Source organism: Desmodus rotundus, chromosome 8 (genome assembly GCF_022682495.2).
Source record: "Desmodus rotundus isolate HL8 chromosome 8, HLdesRot8A.1, whole genome shotgun sequence".
Taxonomy (NCBI): Eukaryota; Metazoa; Chordata; class Mammalia; order Chiroptera; family Phyllostomidae; genus Desmodus; species Desmodus rotundus.
In genome coordinates, this window is record NC_071394.1 from 60,541,360 (window position 1) to 60,559,549 (window position 18,190).

The following is an 18,190-nucleotide window of genomic DNA, read 5'->3' on the forward strand; positions in this document are numbered from 1 at the left end:
CGAAAACTACATGAAAAAATGAAGGCTATGCTAAGAGAGACAAAGGAAAATGTACAGGGAATCAATAGTGATGCGAAGGAAACTGGGACTCAAATCAATGGTGTGGACCAGAAGGAAGAAAGAAACATCCAACCAGAAAAGAATGAAGAAACAAGAATTCAGAAAAATGAGAGGCTTAGGAACCTCCAGGACATCTTGAAACGTTCCAACATCCGAATTATAGGGGTACCAGAAGCAGAAGAGGAAGAGCAAGAAATTGAAAACTTATTTGAACAAATAATGAAGGAGAACTTCCCCTATCTGGCAAAGGAAATAGACTTCCAGGAAGTCCAGGAAGCTCAGAGAATCTCAAAGAAGCTGGATCCAAGGAGGAACACACCAAGGCACATCATAATTACATTACCTAAGATTAAACAGGAGAGAATCTTAGAAGCAGCAAGGGATAAGGACACAGTTACCTACAAAGGACTTCCCATAAGACTGTCAGCTGATTTCTCAAAAGAGACCTTACAGGCAAGAAGGGGCTAGCAAGACGTATTCCAAGTCATGAAAGGCAAAGACCTACAGCCAAGATTACTGTATCCAGCAAAGCTATCATTTAGAATGGAAGGGAAGACAAAGTGCTTCTCAGATAAAGTCAAGTTAAAGGAGTTCATCATCACCAAGCCCTTATTATATGAAATGTTAAAGGGACTTATCTAAGAAAAAGAAGATAAAAAATATGAACAGTAAAAATGACAGCAAACTCACAGTTATTAACAACCACACCTAAAACAAAAACAAAAGCAAACTAAGCAAACAACTAGAACAGGAACAGAACCACAGAAATGGAGATCACATGGAGGGTTATCAATAGGGGAGCAGGAGAGGGAGAGTGGGGGGAAAGGTACAGAGAATAAGTAGCATAAATGATAGGTGGAAAATGGACAGGGGGAGGGTAAGAATAGTGTAGGAAATGTAGAAGCCAAAGAACTTATAAGTGTGACCCATGGACATGAACTATAGGGGTGGGGGATGTGGGAGGGAGGGGGTGGGCAGGATGGAGTGGAGTGAGGGGGGGGAATGGGACAACTGTAATAGCATAATCAATAAATATATTAAAAGACAAAATCAGTAATCAAGGAATGAATTTACTTCTAATGAATGAAAATAATAAAGCAACCAGAAGCTGACTTTAAAAAAAAAAAAAAGAAGAAGAAAAGCTAGAGAGGTGAAGAGAGCTTTCTAAAATTATACGGCTAGTGAGTAGCCACATCAAGTGGCCTTCGGCCTTCTGTTCACTTTGTCATTCACAGCCACTAAATAAATGGCTTCTTACACAAGATACCCACACAGCAACGAACCCCTTCTGGGGTCCAAAAGGAATAAGGGGAAGAACCCACGAGCTTGAGCAAATCAAGAATGAATGTCACCCACATAATACTTACTGTCACTGTGGGCTAGGTCCACTGACAAGAGCTTTAATTTTCACAACCACCCTAAGTGATAAGTACTACTATTGTTCCAATTTTATGGATAAGGAAACCAAGGCACAGAGAGGTTGTAAAACTTGCCCAACATCACAACTCTGCAATGGCAGGGTGGGGCTGTCCTGAGCCTGACTCGCTAACACCTCTGCCTCCAGTCTTAACAGTAGCAGGGCCCCTCCTGTTCTCCATTCCCCGGATGATCACCGAGTCTCTCTGCACACCTGCTCTCATAACTCTAAATATCCTCCCAGGTCCCAGAATTTTCAAAAGCTACCAAAACTAATTTTCATAACAAAAGGTAAATGTTTCAAGTAAATATATAATCTTTGTGTCACAGAAGAGCAGACACTTGATACATTTTAAAACATAGTCATCTAGAAGCCAACAGGGCCCTAGAAATACCATTACCCATTAACAGTCACGGGTACATTCCCAAGGCAAACTTATAGAACTGATTTGCTCTAGTTCAGGGGCTAGTACATTTATTTTCTTTCAATGGGAAGTAGTGTATGTACATCTGTGTTATTTCCCCAGACATTAATTTTAAAAAGATTAAACAAGAAACAGAACCCCTAACATTTTAAATCACTGTTGCTATGACTCTGAATTATTCCATATCATTGGTCTTTACTTTTGCTAAAGTTGGGTGGAGTGGATGCATTTGATGTGGGTAGATATGTAGGCTCTTCCAGGAGCAGAATCCCACCCCATCCCCCATCCCCACCAGGATGCATAATAGCAAACCAGAGGGAGTAAATTTTATAGGTGTGCTTAGCTGTGATCCCGAATGATCTAGAATTACTCATCTGAATTGTTTTCAGTGATCAGGACAATAGAAAATTTAAAAAATAACTGTAGAACTTTTAGAATCCCAAGAACACTCCCCTATTTAGTCAGAGAATTGAAAAGGTTTAGGGGACATGGTACTATTTTTATCAGCCCAGGATACTGTGGAAAGTTCTAAATTTTACAAAGTTGCTGCCCCCCCCTTTTGTGTGGGGTAATATGGGATTACAGGATGTTCTTCTTTCAGTGGGTATTTATTGAGCACTGACTACGCACCAGACACTGTCTGAGTCTGTGGGGATAGAACCTGGAACAAAACAAAGTTTCTGCCCTCAAGGAGCATACGTTCTAGTGGGCAAAGAGCCTCTCAACACCAAACACAGTAAAATAGGGTAAGAGGCAGCTTGACGGAAGGACAGAACATTTATTTATTCAGGGTGCTAAGAGAAGGCTTCTCGAGGAGACTACCCCTTACCTCCAGGGCACCCCAGGGAAAGGAGAGCAGTGACAAAGCACTGTGGGTGCGGAGTGCCGATGGGGTCAGAGGACACTGTGTGGGGGCAGAAGGTGGGAGAGCAGGAGGTGTTAGATCCAGGTCATGCCCTGTCACTGTGATAAGGAATTTGAATGTTATTCTAAGGCCAAGGGAAGCCACTGGAGAGTTTTAAGAAAGTCAGATGTCTGATTAGCTTTGGAAAGATCGCTTTTGGCTCCTGGGAGAATGGCTTGGAGACAGCTGGAGAGAAGCCCCAAGGCTGGTTCAGAGCTTATGCAGTGTTTTGGGGGGAAACATACTGGTGATTTAGATGAGGGTATGGCCATGGTGTTAAGAAGGGGCTGGACCCATGTCCATTAGGGGCAGAGTCTGGGACTTGCTATAGATGGGATATGGGACAAAATGAACAAACAACCCCCCCCCCCCCACACACAAATCTTTAGATGAATCTGAGAGCAATCACGAGGTAATGATGAATCCTCATTTCTGGACTGAGCAGCTGGAGGGATGCTGGGACTATTTATTGAAATGGGGAAACAGGTAAAAACTACAGGTTTGGGGTAGGAGAAAGGACTGGGTATTTGAAAATTCCAAGAACATAGTTTGAGGAACATGGACCTTCTGCTGGAATAACCCTTGTCTACAGTCTATTCTTGCTAATGGCTTTCTCAGCCCTGGAGTTGAGGGCCTGTATGTTTTGAGTCCAGTTCTGGTGTCCACAGGACGCAGCAGAAGCCAGGACTAATTCACACCTCACATGTGGCTCAGGCATGGGGGAGGGGCCATACAATCCAGCTGTTGAGCTGTCCTTGAGACACAATGACAAAACAATGGGGTTTTAGCTTCTTGTTTTAGTTGGGACTGAGGGTGGAGAAGTCCAAGTGACCGGCACAGGGAACTAACATTTATCCAGCACTTAAAAACATGAAAGGCTACTAGGTTATTTGTGATCTCTTTTAATCCTCACAGAACCATGCAAAGTGCTGTAGAAGGGCTACAGCCTGTAGAAGTGCTGTTCCTTGCATTTTGCAGGTAGGATAATTCAGGCTGTGAGCAGAAAAGAGGCTTGTGCAGTGACCCAGAATTACGAGCAGCAGTAATTTCCTGGGATCTTGTTCAATGAATTGCCTTCCACATGTTACCTCATTTAATTTTCATCATGATCCTATGACAGGTATGGCCATCATTCCATTTTATAGGTGAGGAAATGGAGAAGTTTAGTTGCCAAGGCCACAGTTAGTCACTAGTGGACCTGGGATTTGAACATGGCTGTCTCATACCAGCTGGCCTTGGGACTAGGTTCAGAGTGATAATGCCCTGCTCTTTCTCCTTTTCCATTAATGGGAACAGGGAGTGCCCTAAAATAAAGCCCATCTAAGCATTCTTTTGTCTATTTCTCCCAATGGTCTCCACTTTTCAATTTTTACTTGTTTTATATCTTAACTGTTTCTAAGTGCTCTTTTGAGGCATGTTATATAAAGTATATAATGTGCTTGGAGAGTACTTTATGGTATTATTTCTAAATAAATAAAATTATTGGGTGATAGGCCTATAATTTGTCTACTAATTAGGTGTAACCTCAGAAGCATTTAAAGCACTCTAAATTATACTCTGCAAACGTCAGGCTAATTTCTCCTTCGAGTTGAGGAGATTCATGTCATACATACGAGTCACTCCCAAACGGGGAGGATCCTGTTCTCTGACCAATGTATTACGGCAATGAGACATGTCACAAGTGCCATGATGGCACGTGCTCCACAGTATCAGTGCCAGGCTGTGCTCAATACAGCAACTTTCCAAGTGCTGGAGTTGAGGGCACTGCTTAACAGAGGCCCTGTGACTGTCAAGAGGTCACAGTGTAGATGCCAGGGTTGGAGTCTGTGGCTGAGCCTCACCAGGTCAGGAATACGGTTGTTGTGTTCTCCTGTAAACAAGTTGCAGACATTTCTTTTCTTCGTGATTTTCTATCTCTCAAATGGAATTAAAAAAAAGAAGACTTTTGTCTTGGTTTTAACCTCTTATAACATACTATTTTGAATTCTCCCTCTAGGTGTTAAAAAACCCCAGCTAAACCACTAACAGGCAAGCATGGCTATTTCAGGTTGGGAGACCCTCCTGGCTTGAAGCCTCCTGGACTGACCCAGGGACAGCAGGCTGGTCCATTCCTACTGGCTTGCATGGGGCCTTTTATGGACTGAATGTGTTTCCCCAAATCCATATGTTGAAGCCCAAATTCCCAGGGTGGTTGTATTTGGAGATGGAGCCTTTAAGGGAGTAATTAAGAATAAAGAGGTCCAAAGGATGAGACCCTGATCCACCAGCATTAGTATCCTTTTAAGAAGAGACACCAAAGGGTTCTCTCTCCATTTCCCCCCAAACCCTCCAAGAGAAAAAGCCATGCAAAGACACAGAGAGAAGGTGCCCTCTGCAAGCCAGAAAAAGGCCCTCACCGGGAAGGAATTGGCCAGAACCTTGATCTGGGACTGCTAGCTTCCAGAACTGGGAGAACATACATTTCAGTTATGTAAGCCCCGTTCTATGGTGTCCTGTTAAGGCAGGATGAACAGACTAATGTGTCATGAAAAGATAGAAAGGAATGGAGATAATTAGAAGAAAAGAGAGTCATTCAGGAAAAACAGGTCAAAGAAAGCTGTAATTAATGAAGGTCCTCTCCCTACCCCTATGTCCACAACCTTGGGCTAGAAAAGACACAACCCCAGTGACATTTGTAAATAGGCAAATTGGCATTCTTGCTCCACACCTCCAGAGCAGGCCTTACCCAGGGAACTTATTAAAGCCCACCATCCAGGAGGTCCAGTGCTGGCAAATGAATAAATAAAATCCTGCAGACCTTGAGATTTCTATGAAGGTTATTTGCACTCTCCAGGTGGCTTACAAAGGCAGCCCCTCTTCCAGGTCTCAAAGATTCTCAAAGAGGGAAGCAAATCTTAAGTGGGGCCCATAGCCTCAAGGTGTTTGTTTTGGAGTACAAACAGAAATGTATTTTTTTTTTGAATTAAAAATTTTTTTGTGTGTCTAGTTCTGGCCAAGATGGAGACGTAGGTAGAAACCCTTCACTTCCTCACACAACCAAAAGGAGGAAAACAACCAATCTAAAGACAATAAACAACAAGAAGAGCCATAAAATCAAACTGCATGGAACTCTGACAACCAAGAAATTAAAGAAACAGCCAACCAGACCAGTAGGAGGGAGATGGGCAGACAGGATGATGGAGAGAACCCGGGGCAAGGTGGTGGACCCCATCAGTGGGGCTGGCTGAAGGTGAAACTGAGACTCAGCTGACTGTGGACTATGGCAGGGGTTGCGATGGTGGGAGAAACTCCCAGTCTCACACGAGAGTTTGTTGGAAAGGGGCTGGTGCCCAGCAAGTGAGCTGCATTGTTCCCTCTCTGACCCCTTCCCCACAGACAGTGCCACAATGCAGCAAAGAAGGTTGCCTGCCCTGGTGAATATTTAAGGCCCCACCCCCTTACAACTTAACAGGTGCACCTAGACAAAGAAATATGGCCCAAATGAAAGAACACAGCAAACCTCCAGAGAGCGAGCTAATTGATGAGGAGATAGCTAACCTATCTGAAGTGGAATTCAAAACACTGGTAATCAAGATGCTCACATAACTGATTGAGCTTGGTCGAAAAATAAAAGAGCAAATGAAGACTACCCAAAGTGAAATAAAGCAAAATATTCAGGGAACCAACAGTGACAGGAAGGAAACCAGGACTCAAATCAACAATTTGGAACAAAAGGAAGAAATAAACATACAACCAGAACAGAATGAAGAAACAAGAATTCAAAAAAATGAGGAGATGCTTAGGAACATTTGGGACAACTTTAAACGTTCCAATATCTGAATTATAGGGGTGCCAGAAGGAGAAGAGGAAGAACAAGAAATTGAAAAGTTATTTGAACAAATAATGAAGGAGAACTTCCTCAGTCGGGTGAAGGAAATAGACTTCCAGGAAGTCCAGGAAGCCCAAAGAGTCCTAAAGAAGTTGGACCCAAGGAAGCACACACCAAGGCACATCATAATTACATTAGCCAAGATTAAGCAAAAGGAGAGAATCTTAGAAGCAGCAAGAGAAAAGGACACAGTTACCTACAAAGGAGTTCCCATAAGACTGTCAGCTGATTTCTCCAAAGAGACCTTACAGGCAGGAAGGGGCTGGCAAGAAGTATTCCAAGTCATGAAAGGCAAGGACCTACATCCAAGATTGCTCTATCCAGCAAAGCTATCATTTAGAATGGAAGGGAAGACAAAGTGCTTCTCAGATAAGGTCAAGTTAAAGGAGTTCATCATCACCAAGCCCTTACTATATGAAATGGTAAAGGGACTTATCTAAGAAATTGGAGATTAAAACTATGAAGAGTAAAATGACAACAAACTCACAACTATCAACAAATGAACCTAAAAAAAAAAAGAGAGATAGAGAGAAACAACAAAAACAAAAACTAAGCAAACAACGAGAACAGGAACAGAATCAGAGAAATGGACATCACATGGAGGGTTTTGGGGGTGGGGAGGGGAAGAATGAGGTGGGGGGAAGGTACAAGGAATAAGAAGCATAATTGGTAGGCATAAAATAGATGGGGAGAAGTCAAAAATGGTATAGGAAACAGAAAACTCAAAGAACTTATATGTACAACCCCTGGACATGAACTAAGGGGGAGAATGCTGGAGTGTTGGTGGGTGCAGGGTGGAGGGGGGATAAAGGGAGAAAATTAGCAAAACTGTAATAACATAATAACATATATATAAAAATTTTTTTGTGTCTTCCATGCACTTTATTTTTTTTATTGTATTTTTTCCATTACCACTTAGTCCCCTTATACCCCCAACCCCCTCCCAATTACCACACTGTTGTCCACATCCATGAATACCTTTTTCTTTTTGCTCAATCCCTCTATCCTCTAACCTCCCCCACACTTATCTGTCATCCTGCTCTCTATGAGTCTATCTCTATGTTGCTTGTTAGTTCAGTTTGTTCATTAGATTCCACATATGAGTGAAATCATATGGTACTTGTCTTACTTTGATGGCCTAATTTCACTTAAAATAATATTTTCCAGGTTCACCATACAGAAATGTATTCTTTTTTAAAAATTATTTTATTGTTATTCAATTACAGTGGTCTTCATTTTCCCCCATCCCTCCCTCCCACCCCATCCAAACCCACCTCCCTCCCTTCCACCCTCTCCCTTGATTTTGTCCATGTGTCCTTTATAGTAGCTCCTGAAAACCCTTCTCCCCACTGTCCCCTACCCGCTATCCTCTGCCTATTGTTAGATTGTTCTTAACTTCAATTTCTCTGGTTATATTTTGTATGCTTTTTTCTTCTGTTGATTATGTTCTAGTTAAGGGTGAGATCATATGGTATTTGTCCCTCACTGCCTGGCTTATTTTGCTTAGCATAATGCTTTCCAGTTCCATCCATGCTTTTGCAAAGGGTATAAGCTCCTTCTTTCTCTCTGCTGCTTAGAATTCCATTGTGTAAATGTACTATAGTTTTTTGATCCACTCATTTGCTGATGGGCACTCAGGTTGCTTTCAGTACCTGGCTATTGTAACTTGTGCTGCTATGAACATTAGGGTGCACAGGTCCTTTTGGATTGGTGTTTCAGGGTTCTTAGGGTATAATCCCAGCAGTAGAATTGCTGGGTCAAAGGGCAGTTCCATTTTTAGTTTTTTGAGGAAATTGCATACTGTTTTCCACAGTGGCTGCACCAGTCTGCATTCCCACCAACAATGTACTAGGGTTGCCTTTTCTCTGCATCCTCTCCAACATTTATTTGTTGATTTGTTTATGTTGGCCATTCTGACTTGTGTGAGATGGTACCTCATTGTGGTTTTAATTTGCATCTCTCTGATGGCTAGTGATGCTGAGCATCTTTTCATATATCTCTGGGCCCTCTGTATGTCTTCCTTGGAGAAGTGTCTGTTCAAGTCCTTTGCCCATTTTTTACTTGGGTTGTTTGTCTTCCTGGAGTGGAGTCGTGTGAGTTCTTTACATATTTTTGAGATCAGACCTTTGTCTGAGGTATCATTGGCAAATATGTTTTCCCACACAGTTGGTTCTCTTATTATTTTAATGCTGTTTTCTTTAGCCATGCAGAAGCTTTTTATTTTGATGAGGTCCCATTTGTTTATTCTTTCCTTTATGTCCCTTGCTGTAGCGGATATGTCTGTGAGGATGTTGCTGTGTGGAATGTCTGAGATTTTCCTGCCAATGTTGTCCTCAAGGACTTTTATGGTGTTACAACTTATATTTAAGCCTTTAATCCATCTTGAGTTTATTTTCGTGTATGGCATAAGTTGGTGATCGAGTTTAATTTTTTTGCACGTAGCTGTCCAGATCTCCCAACACCATCTGTTGAAGAGGCTATTTTTGCTCCATTTTATGCTCCTGTTTCCTTTGTCAAGTATTAATTGACCATAGAGATTTGGGTTTATTTCTGGGCTCTCTGTTTTGTTCCATTGGTCTATGTGCTGTTTTTATGCCAGTACCAGGCTGTTTTGATTACAGTGGCCTTGTAATATAGTTTGATATTAGGTATTGTGATCTCTCCTGCTTTGTTCTTCTTTCTCAAAATTGCTGCAGCTATTTGGGGTCGTTTATGGTTCCATATGAATTTCTGAAATATTTGTTCTATATCTGTGAAATATGTCATGGGTACTCTAATAGGGATTGCATTGAATCTATAAATCTCTTTGGGTAGTATGGCCATTTTGATGATGTTAATTCTTCCAATCCATGAACATGGTACATGCTTCCATTTGTTTGTGTCTTCCTTAATTTCTTTCTTAAGTGTTGTGTAGTTTTCTGAGTACAGGTCTTTTACCTCCTTGGTTAGATTTATTCCTAGGTAGTATATTTTTGTTATTGCTATATCAAATGGGATTTTTTCCCTGATTTCTGTTTCTGATGTTTCATTGTTGGTGTACAGAAATGCCGTTGATTTCTGAGTATTGACTTTGTATCCAGCTGTTTTGCCAAATTCATTTATTAGGTTGAGTAGTTTTTGGGTGGAGTCTATAGGATTTTCCATGTACACTATCATGTCATCTGCAAACAGTGACAGTTTCATTTCCTCCTTTCCTATTTGGATGGCATTTATTTCTTTTTCTTCCCTGATTGCTGTGGCTAGGACTTCCAATACTATGTTGAATAGGAGTGGTGAGAGAGGGCATCCTTGTCTTGTTCCTGATCTTAGTGGGAAAGCTGTAAGTTTTTGTCCATTGAGTGTGATATTGGATGTAGGTCTCTCTCACATGGTCTTTATTATGTTGAGGAATGCTCCCTCTATTCCCACTTTGCTGAGTGTTTTTATCATAAATGGGGGCTGTATCTTATCAAATGCTTTTTCTGCATCTATTGATATGATCATGTGATTTTTGTCTTTGATTTTGTTTATGTGGTGTATTATGTTTGTTGATTTGTGAATATTGTACCATCCTTGCATCCCTGGGATGAATCCTACTTGCTCATGGTGTATCATCTTTTATCATATTGCTGGATGCGGTTTGCCAATATTTTGTTGAGGATTTTAGCATCTATGTTCATCAGCAGTATTGGCCTGAAGTTTTCTTTCTTTGTTATGTCTTTATCTGGTTTTGGGATTAGGATGATGTTGGCTTCATAAAAAGAGTTTGGGAGTCTTCCATCTTCTTGTATTTTTTGATATTTTATAGTCTGTGGAGGATGGGGGTTAGCACTCCCTTAAATGCTCTGTAGAATTCTCCGTCTGATCCAGGGCTTTTGTGTGTTGGAAGCTTTTTAATTACTTTTTCAATTTCATCAGGTGTTATTGGTCTGTTTAGGCTTTCTGCTTCTTCTTCATTGAGTTTTGAAAGGGTATATTTTTCTAAAAATTTGTCCATTTCATCTATTTTTTAATGAAATAGATGAAAAGGTTTTCACATTTCTTGGCATACAGTTCTTCATGGTAATTTCTTACAATCCTTTGTATTTCTGTGGTATCAGTTGTAGTGTCTCCTCTTTCACTTCTGATTGTGTTTATTTGGGTCCTCTCTCTTTTTTTCTTGATGAGCCTGCTTAAAGGCTTGTCGATTTTGTTTATCTTTTCAAAGAACTAGCTCCTGGATTCATTGACCCTTACAATTGTGCTTTTAGTCTCTATGTCATTTAACAACACGCTATGAAAGAGAGAACAAGGTGAAACCAGTCAAACAATGCAAATTAATCAGTCAGGTGAAGAAGACTAAACAGAAAGAAGAGAAATACAAAAATCTAATAAAATGAGAGATGCAAGAATAATGAAAAAAATACAAATATATAGTAACTTGCAAGTTCTCTGGAGTAGCAAGTGAAATTTGTTTTACTGTCTCAGCTGTTGGGATGCCCCCTCTTAGGGTCCAACTGTGGTCTTTTCACAGTTCCAGGTGTTATTGTCTCATTTGTGGGAATTAAAAAAAAAAGAAGGAAGAAGAGATATAAAGGGAAAGAAAGAAGGAATAAAACAAGAAAGAAGAGAGGAAGGTGTTAATAATAATAATAATAAATAATAATAATAAAGAATTACTTAAAAAAAGAAAAGCCTCCTGCTGCCTTAAAACTGGCCAAGCCAGTTTTGCTGGTCTTTTTGGCTGCAGCAGGATGAGAGGGGCTTAGTTTGCTCTTCTCAGTTCCTTATCAGCACTCGGCCAGCATGCATCCCAGTTCCCCAGCAGTCTCTGGTCCTGCAGGTTCAGGCGTGCACTCTCCTCGGGGCTATGGGTGTGAGCATGGGGCCTTCCATGGTGTTACTCTCTCTGCTGCCCGGGATATGGACTCGGGGCCTTCCACACCACCGTGGGAGCGCCTCCTCGGTGGAGAGGAGGCTGGAGCTGCTGCAGGAGAATTCCCCAAATTGCCTCTGAGTGTCTTTTTTTTCACTTTTTCTTTTTGAGAAAATCCTCCTGCTCATTCCTGCTGCTCCACACGAGGAAGGACGTGTCGTCTCACACAGCCCACCTCTCCAGCTAGACCGGGGACTGTCCTGGTCAGGTCCCGACAAGGCCCAACTCTCAACTCCCCCCCAGACGACGCACACGGTTTCCATGGGTTTACCTCTTCTCCTTATTTCCCTCCCTGCGACTTCAAGCAACCAGGTCTCTCTCTGTGCATGCAGCTCAAGCCTTGTTTGGCAGGGGAGGAAGCCTTTAACCCAGCTCTCTCTCAAGAGACCTGCAGCAGACCGGGCGGACGCCGGGCCTGGGGCTGCTGTTGCCCTGGTCCCCACGCTGGTCCCAGGGACCATTTTGTCCTGAGGCAAACTCCTTACCGTCTGATTTTTCAGTGTCCTCTACACTTTTTGGTCTCCTATCTTCATATATGCCAGGGTGCTGTTGGCTGTTTGCTTTGTTCCTCAGTAGATCGGCTAGGTGTTTCACCCATGTGCAGAGGGAAGTGGACTCCGCTCCCATCTATCTCGCCGCCATCTTCTAACCCTAGAAATGTATTCTTACGGAACATTTTACAAAATGCCAACTGCTCTACCATTCAGCATGAACACAGTTGAGCTCTCATTAACACTAATTCACTATAATTTTAAAATGTTGAGAGTCTTTGTCTGAAAACCCTGTTACATTCATTTAGAAGGTAGAAATTCATATGTTCTTACATTCACCTTGGCTCCTGACTTCCAGGGGTGGGATAGCACTCCTGCAGAAACAGGGACAGTGTGGCAGGTGTCCTCAGTGGATGCGTGACAGTCGTGAGTCTGTGTGCTGTGCACTTGTGAATGCCCCGTAGGAGGCAGACAGCAAACACCCACCTTTTTTTGTTAAGGATCAATAGAGAGTATAGCAGATGAAGAACATTTTTGGTGGTAAGCCTTCTCATTTTGTAATCTAGACTAAAACCGATGTCCTGAAAAATAGTGCCCTCTACCCTCATCTTTATTTTCAAATAGGAATGGCAAGCTTGATTGCTAACACAGTCTAGCATTGGCTGAACCAGACCACACAACGAGATAATGGAGAAAGAATGTATTCTCTGGTTAAAGAATAAATTGGAAGCTCACATAGGATTTTAGTGAGAGACCCAGTTAACCCAACCACTCTGTATACATTCTGTGAAAGCTCTAGTCTAGAGTGTCCCTGAACCAACACAGTGAAATTAGGGGCTCTGAAAAACCTAGGGCATTGAGATGGGGATAGAGAGTACACAGTGTCCACAACAGGGTTTTAAAATTTCACTGTTAGAAAACAAACAAAGAAGGTACCTGGCTGGTATCCTACTGTGTAAGACATTGAGGAACTTTGGAGAACATACTACTCAGAGTGACTTTTTTCTACATTTCAGTAGGAAATGGTTTAATAAAACACAGGGGGAAATTCCATCTGAAAAGAAGTCTGAACTGGGCTGTTCCATCTACACTCTATGCTTGTTTTTACATGAGGCCAGCTCTCAAGTCAAAGACAAGAATAGCAGGTCTCTGTCATTCTGTAATTGCAGCTGCCCTTCTAGTTTAGAAGGATTTTTTGCAAACGTGACCTTGCAAACTACTCTAGATCAGTGTTCTAGACAGAAACAACACTAATACCTAATTTCTAAGTTGTTCTCTCCCCCTGTCTACTAACATGTCATTGACTGCTTTCTTGGTCTTTCAGAGCAAGCAGCAGTGGTCACTATTCCATGAAGCAGGTAACTTTCATGATTACTCCAGATCCACAATATCATTGAAAAATCAAATTCTAGAAGTCGTTTCTAGAAACCACAAATTCCCAAACTGCTGCCAGCAGGATGCTTTTTATTGTTGGCTAGTCCTCTAGGGATTTAATAAATATTCCTTGGTAGAGAGCAGCAGAATTGATTGAGCCACTTTCATTATTATCAGCTCTGCAGGAAGTCTTAGTATTTGCTGGAAACCTCTGGGAGTTGCCAGGGGTTGAAAATAAGAAGCTTTTGTGAGGTCCTTGGGGAGAGATGTGTGAGGAAGAAAATAACATGAATATCCGTTATCATATGAAACTTCCAGGATCTTACCAGGAGTTATCAATGCCCTAAGCATCAATAGTGTGAGGGGTCTATGGATGTTCTGTGATAAACTATAAAGAAAAATCTACAGGGAACCAGTGGTGGAGGGGATGAAGCCAGAGTTCAAATCAATGATTTGAAACATAAGAAAGAAATAAGCATTCAACCAGAATAGCAAGAAGAAAAAAGAATTAAAAATAATGAGGATAGTATAAGGACCCTCTGGGACATCTTCAAACATACCAACATCTGAATCACAGGGATCCCAGAAGGAGAAGAGGAAGAACAAGAAACTGAAAACTTATTTGAGAAAATAATGAAAGAAAACTTCCCTAATTTGATGAAGGAAATTGACACACAAATCCAGGAAGCACAGAGAGTCCCAAACAACTTGGACCCAAAGAGGACCACACCAAGACACATCATAATTAAAATGCTTAAGGTTAAAGCTAAAGAGAGAATCTTAAAAGCAGCAAGAGAAAAGCAGAGATTTACCTACAGAAGAGTTCCCATTGAGACTATCAGCTGATTTCTCAAAAGAAATCTTGCAGGCAAGAAGAGACTGGTAAGAACTATTCAAAGTGATGAAAGGCAAGGATCTCCAACCTACATTACTCTATCCAGCAAAGCTGTCATTTAGAATGGGAGGACAGATAAAAGACCCAATATATTTTTAAATGAATGGTTAGGAATCAGGTTAATTCATAGGAATTTATCAGACAGCAATCATTTAATATGTCAAATCAATTCTTATGTATTACTTAAACCTGATGGCATATTTTACCACTCACTTATTTTCCAATTACCCATCTATACGGATATATTATTCAGGCTTTAGGGGGAAAAAGAGATCTCAATTTATTTACTTTTTTGAACCTTCAAGATAACATACTCACAAACAATAATTTCAAAGTCATAAATATTATAAGGTTACTCATAATGATAAATGTCATTTATGTACAGGGTCGTCTTCTTTTATGTTCAGGATCTGAGTTCAGAGATTGATTTTATAAAGCCTTTTGGAAATATACAAATATACCACCAACACAAAAAATCTTGATGTATTTCTAACACATTGTTTATCAGCAGCTGAAACGTTCTTCTGCTTTTCTTAAATTCCAGTCAAAACATCTTTCACAGAGTAGCTGGGCCTGTCTGAACCATGAGATATCTTGCTGAGGAATTTACAAACACAGCATAAGACACAGGGTACTTCTAGTGTTCTGATGTTTGTCTTTTTCTTGCATGAGTCTACAATTTGTTCCCTTACTTCCCATCTGGTTTTGACCAGCTCTTTGCCTTTTTGCACTTGTACTTACTGGAATGCCTGTGAAAGTAACTGGAGGAGACTGCCAAGAGATGCTGAAGCTGCTGCCATTGGGGGCGAACTTGGCTGATCCTGGAATGGTCACAGGGGGTGTGGCCTGTTACATAGAAAACAGAGAAAATGGTTATGAAAGAACAATTTTCCCCAGAGCCTTAGCTGTTATTAACAAGAAATGATCTGAGCTGTATTAGTAACTTAGGCTAATTATCTTATAGGAAGAGATTAAACATGGTCAAAGAGAATAGCTAAAAATAAACTTTTTATATATCTAAGCAAACTAAGGTATAAAATTAGATGGTTTTTGATTATTCATCTCTATATTTTAGGGCATCTGTGAGATATAATTCCTCACTATAAAATTTGGAAATAAACTTTTGTACAGTGATGGTGGGTGTATAAATTGGTATGACGTTTGGGAGGGTGATCTAAGAATATATGAAAATTCTTAGTATTCTGTATATTAGCTATATCACTTCTAGAATTCATTCTAAAGAAATTATATATATAAAAAACTGGAAACACAAATGTCCAACAATAGGGAAGTGTGTAAATAAATCATGATATACCCAAAGAGCCATTATAAATGGTATTGTTGAAGAATACTCATTGGCATGCAAAAACACTCATGATATATTGAGTGGGAAAACAAAGCACAGTAAAAATAGTACTACAATAGATTCTTTAATTTTTTAAAATTGATTTTTAGAGAGGGAGAGAAATATTGATTTGTTGGTTCTACTTATTTATGCATTATTGGTTGATTCTTATATTTGCCCTGACTGGGGATCGAACCCACAACCTTGGTTTATCGGGACAATGCTCTAACCAACTGAGCTACTTGGCCAGGGTGATTCCTTAATTTTTTACATATACATATGGAAGAAAGTCTTGAAAGACACAAGAAGTATTAACCAAGGGGCTTTCTTGTTATTGGGATAAGGGATACATTTTCTTTCTCTGTTTCTGTTTTTACTATTTAAAAAACTTTTTTTATTCTATTACAGTTGTCCCAATTTTTTCCCCTTTGTCCTCCTCTGTCCTGCCCATTTCCCCACTCCCACAGTCCATCCCCACACCATTGTCCATGTCCATGGGTCATTCGTACATGTTCTTTGACTAATCCCCCTTCTTTCCACCATTCCCCCTCCTCCTCCCCTCTGGCCACTGTCAGTCTGCTCCATGTTTCCTTGTCTCTGTTTTTAGTGTTTTCTATGCCGAATGTTTATAATACCTATAAGCAGAGAAATCCCAATATTACGAACACAGGGCTTATAAAGCACCTTCTAGATCACTGAGTATATGTCCCAACTCATTTTATAGATGAAGAAAATAATTTTATTAAGTTTGTTCAAGCTCACGATTTTGGACCTAAGTGCAACATTGATAAACAAGAACAAAGGAATAAATAATTCCTTTGACCAACATAACAAGAGTCAGCAATAATATTTATTGCACCATCTAATTGAATAATTAGCTCCATTCCATTGTTCTTAAGTCTACTAAATAAGTGGCCAAATTCTTCCTCTACAGATTTAGTTTTTCTAATAATAACCATAGTTGCTGGTGACAGTAGTTATGTCTCTGGCACCACTGGAAAATATTTTGGCAGTACTTAGAAGGAGCCCTAAGTGTTCAGGTTGTATTCTCTGACTCAGTAATTACCCTTCTGTGAATTCAAAGGAAAAAAAAGCTACTGGCACAGACATATTCATAGCGAAGTTATTAATGATAGTGACAAAACTGGACAGACTAAAAAGTAAGATACCTGACAATAAGAGAATAATGGAAAAATTTGATTTAACTTTTTAATGAAAACAATTCAATTTAACTTTTCCTACTTTGCTTTAAAAGGAAAAAAAGAAGTCAATTCAGCTACAGGGTTATATACAGTGTGTAATATTTTTCTACTCATAGGTCAGAATGTGACTGCTTTTGGTCAGGGATAACATGTCACTCGGGGTCCCTTACATGTCACCTTGTAAGCGTGGTCAGTGTGCCTGAAGTACAGGAATGGGAGAACACAACTACAAATACAGGGTAGGGTAAAAATACATCTACAGTTGTGAGTACACAAAACACAGTTTTTTCATTATTTATTAATTACTGCATTATTTTCTATATGAACAACTGCAAATCTTTGGCCCCACCCTGTATGTAAAGGAGATTTCTTTTTCTAATTTTTATTGTATAAAAGCTTTTATGTATTTATTTTTAGAGAGAGGGGAGGGAGGGGGCAAAGGAGGGGGAGAAACATGGGTGTGTGAGAGAAACATCAACAGGTTGCCTCTTGCACGCCCCTAACTGGGGACCTGGCCCGCAACCCAGGCATGTGCCCTGCCCAGGAATCGAACGAATGACCTTTGGTTTGCAGGCCGATACTCAGTCCACTGGGCTGCACCAGCCAGGGCAGATTTCTCCTTTCAAAGTTATATAAGGTAGTTGAGAATTACAGATAAAATGTTTTTTAAACTTTGAGTGCATTGACATTTTATTAAAACAAATCAATTTTTAAGAGTTAATAACTGCTGGGGTCAAGGAACTTCAGCCGTTTCCTCTGTTTGATGATTTGTCTGTAAGGCCTTATCAGACTTCAGAGTGAAGCAGTCCCCTGGAGGGCCTGTCACAGCCCAGGCTTTGGGCCCACCCCACTTCTGGTCCAGTGGGTCTGGGCGCCCCAAGAATTGGCATGTCTCCCACGTTCCCAGGGGATGAGGACACTACTGACTCGGGGAACACTGACACCCCCTGCTCTAGTCTGAGAGGGTTGCTTGCCAACTCAGAGGCAGGTATACAATCCCAGATTTGGGGTACAGGGCTATTCTGTCAATATACCAAAGCTTTTCAGTGCTCACCTCTCTTTTTATTTCACTTATAAATAAGTGTTCAGGCATCTTTCTGAGGCCTTTACACTACTAAGGATTATAATCCTCATAATTGCCTCTAAGGGATACCCTGTCAATCCTGGGGATTCCAAGAACCCAGAGGGTCCCCTCTGTGAGATCTTGGCTTTAAAAGGAGAAAAAGAAAGAAACGAACTCAGCTACTGGGTTACTGTGTGTGATGTTGCTTTTCTACTCCTAGGGGAGAATGTGACTGCATCTGGTCAGGAGCCAA

At 40.8% G+C, this 18,190-nt stretch overlaps 1 protein-coding gene across 8 annotated transcripts in view; it reads right to left on the bottom strand.

Moving 5' to 3' along the window:
• Nucleotides 1-18,190, bottom strand: part of ZNF704 (zinc finger protein 704) — a 161,079-nt gene that overhangs the window by 6,739 nt on the left and 136,150 nt on the right. For all 8 annotated transcript variants that reach the window (XR_008427476.2, XR_008427475.2, XR_008427473.2 and 5 more), the window contains exon 7: nucleotides 15,069-15,173. Coding sequence is in view for 3 of the 8 variants with exons in the window: in XM_053929536.2 (XP_053785511.1) it covers nucleotides 15,069-15,173 (105 nt within the window). In the remaining 5 variants the exon portion in view is untranslated. The remainder of the gene's footprint in view (nucleotides 1-15,068; nucleotides 15,174-18,190) is intronic.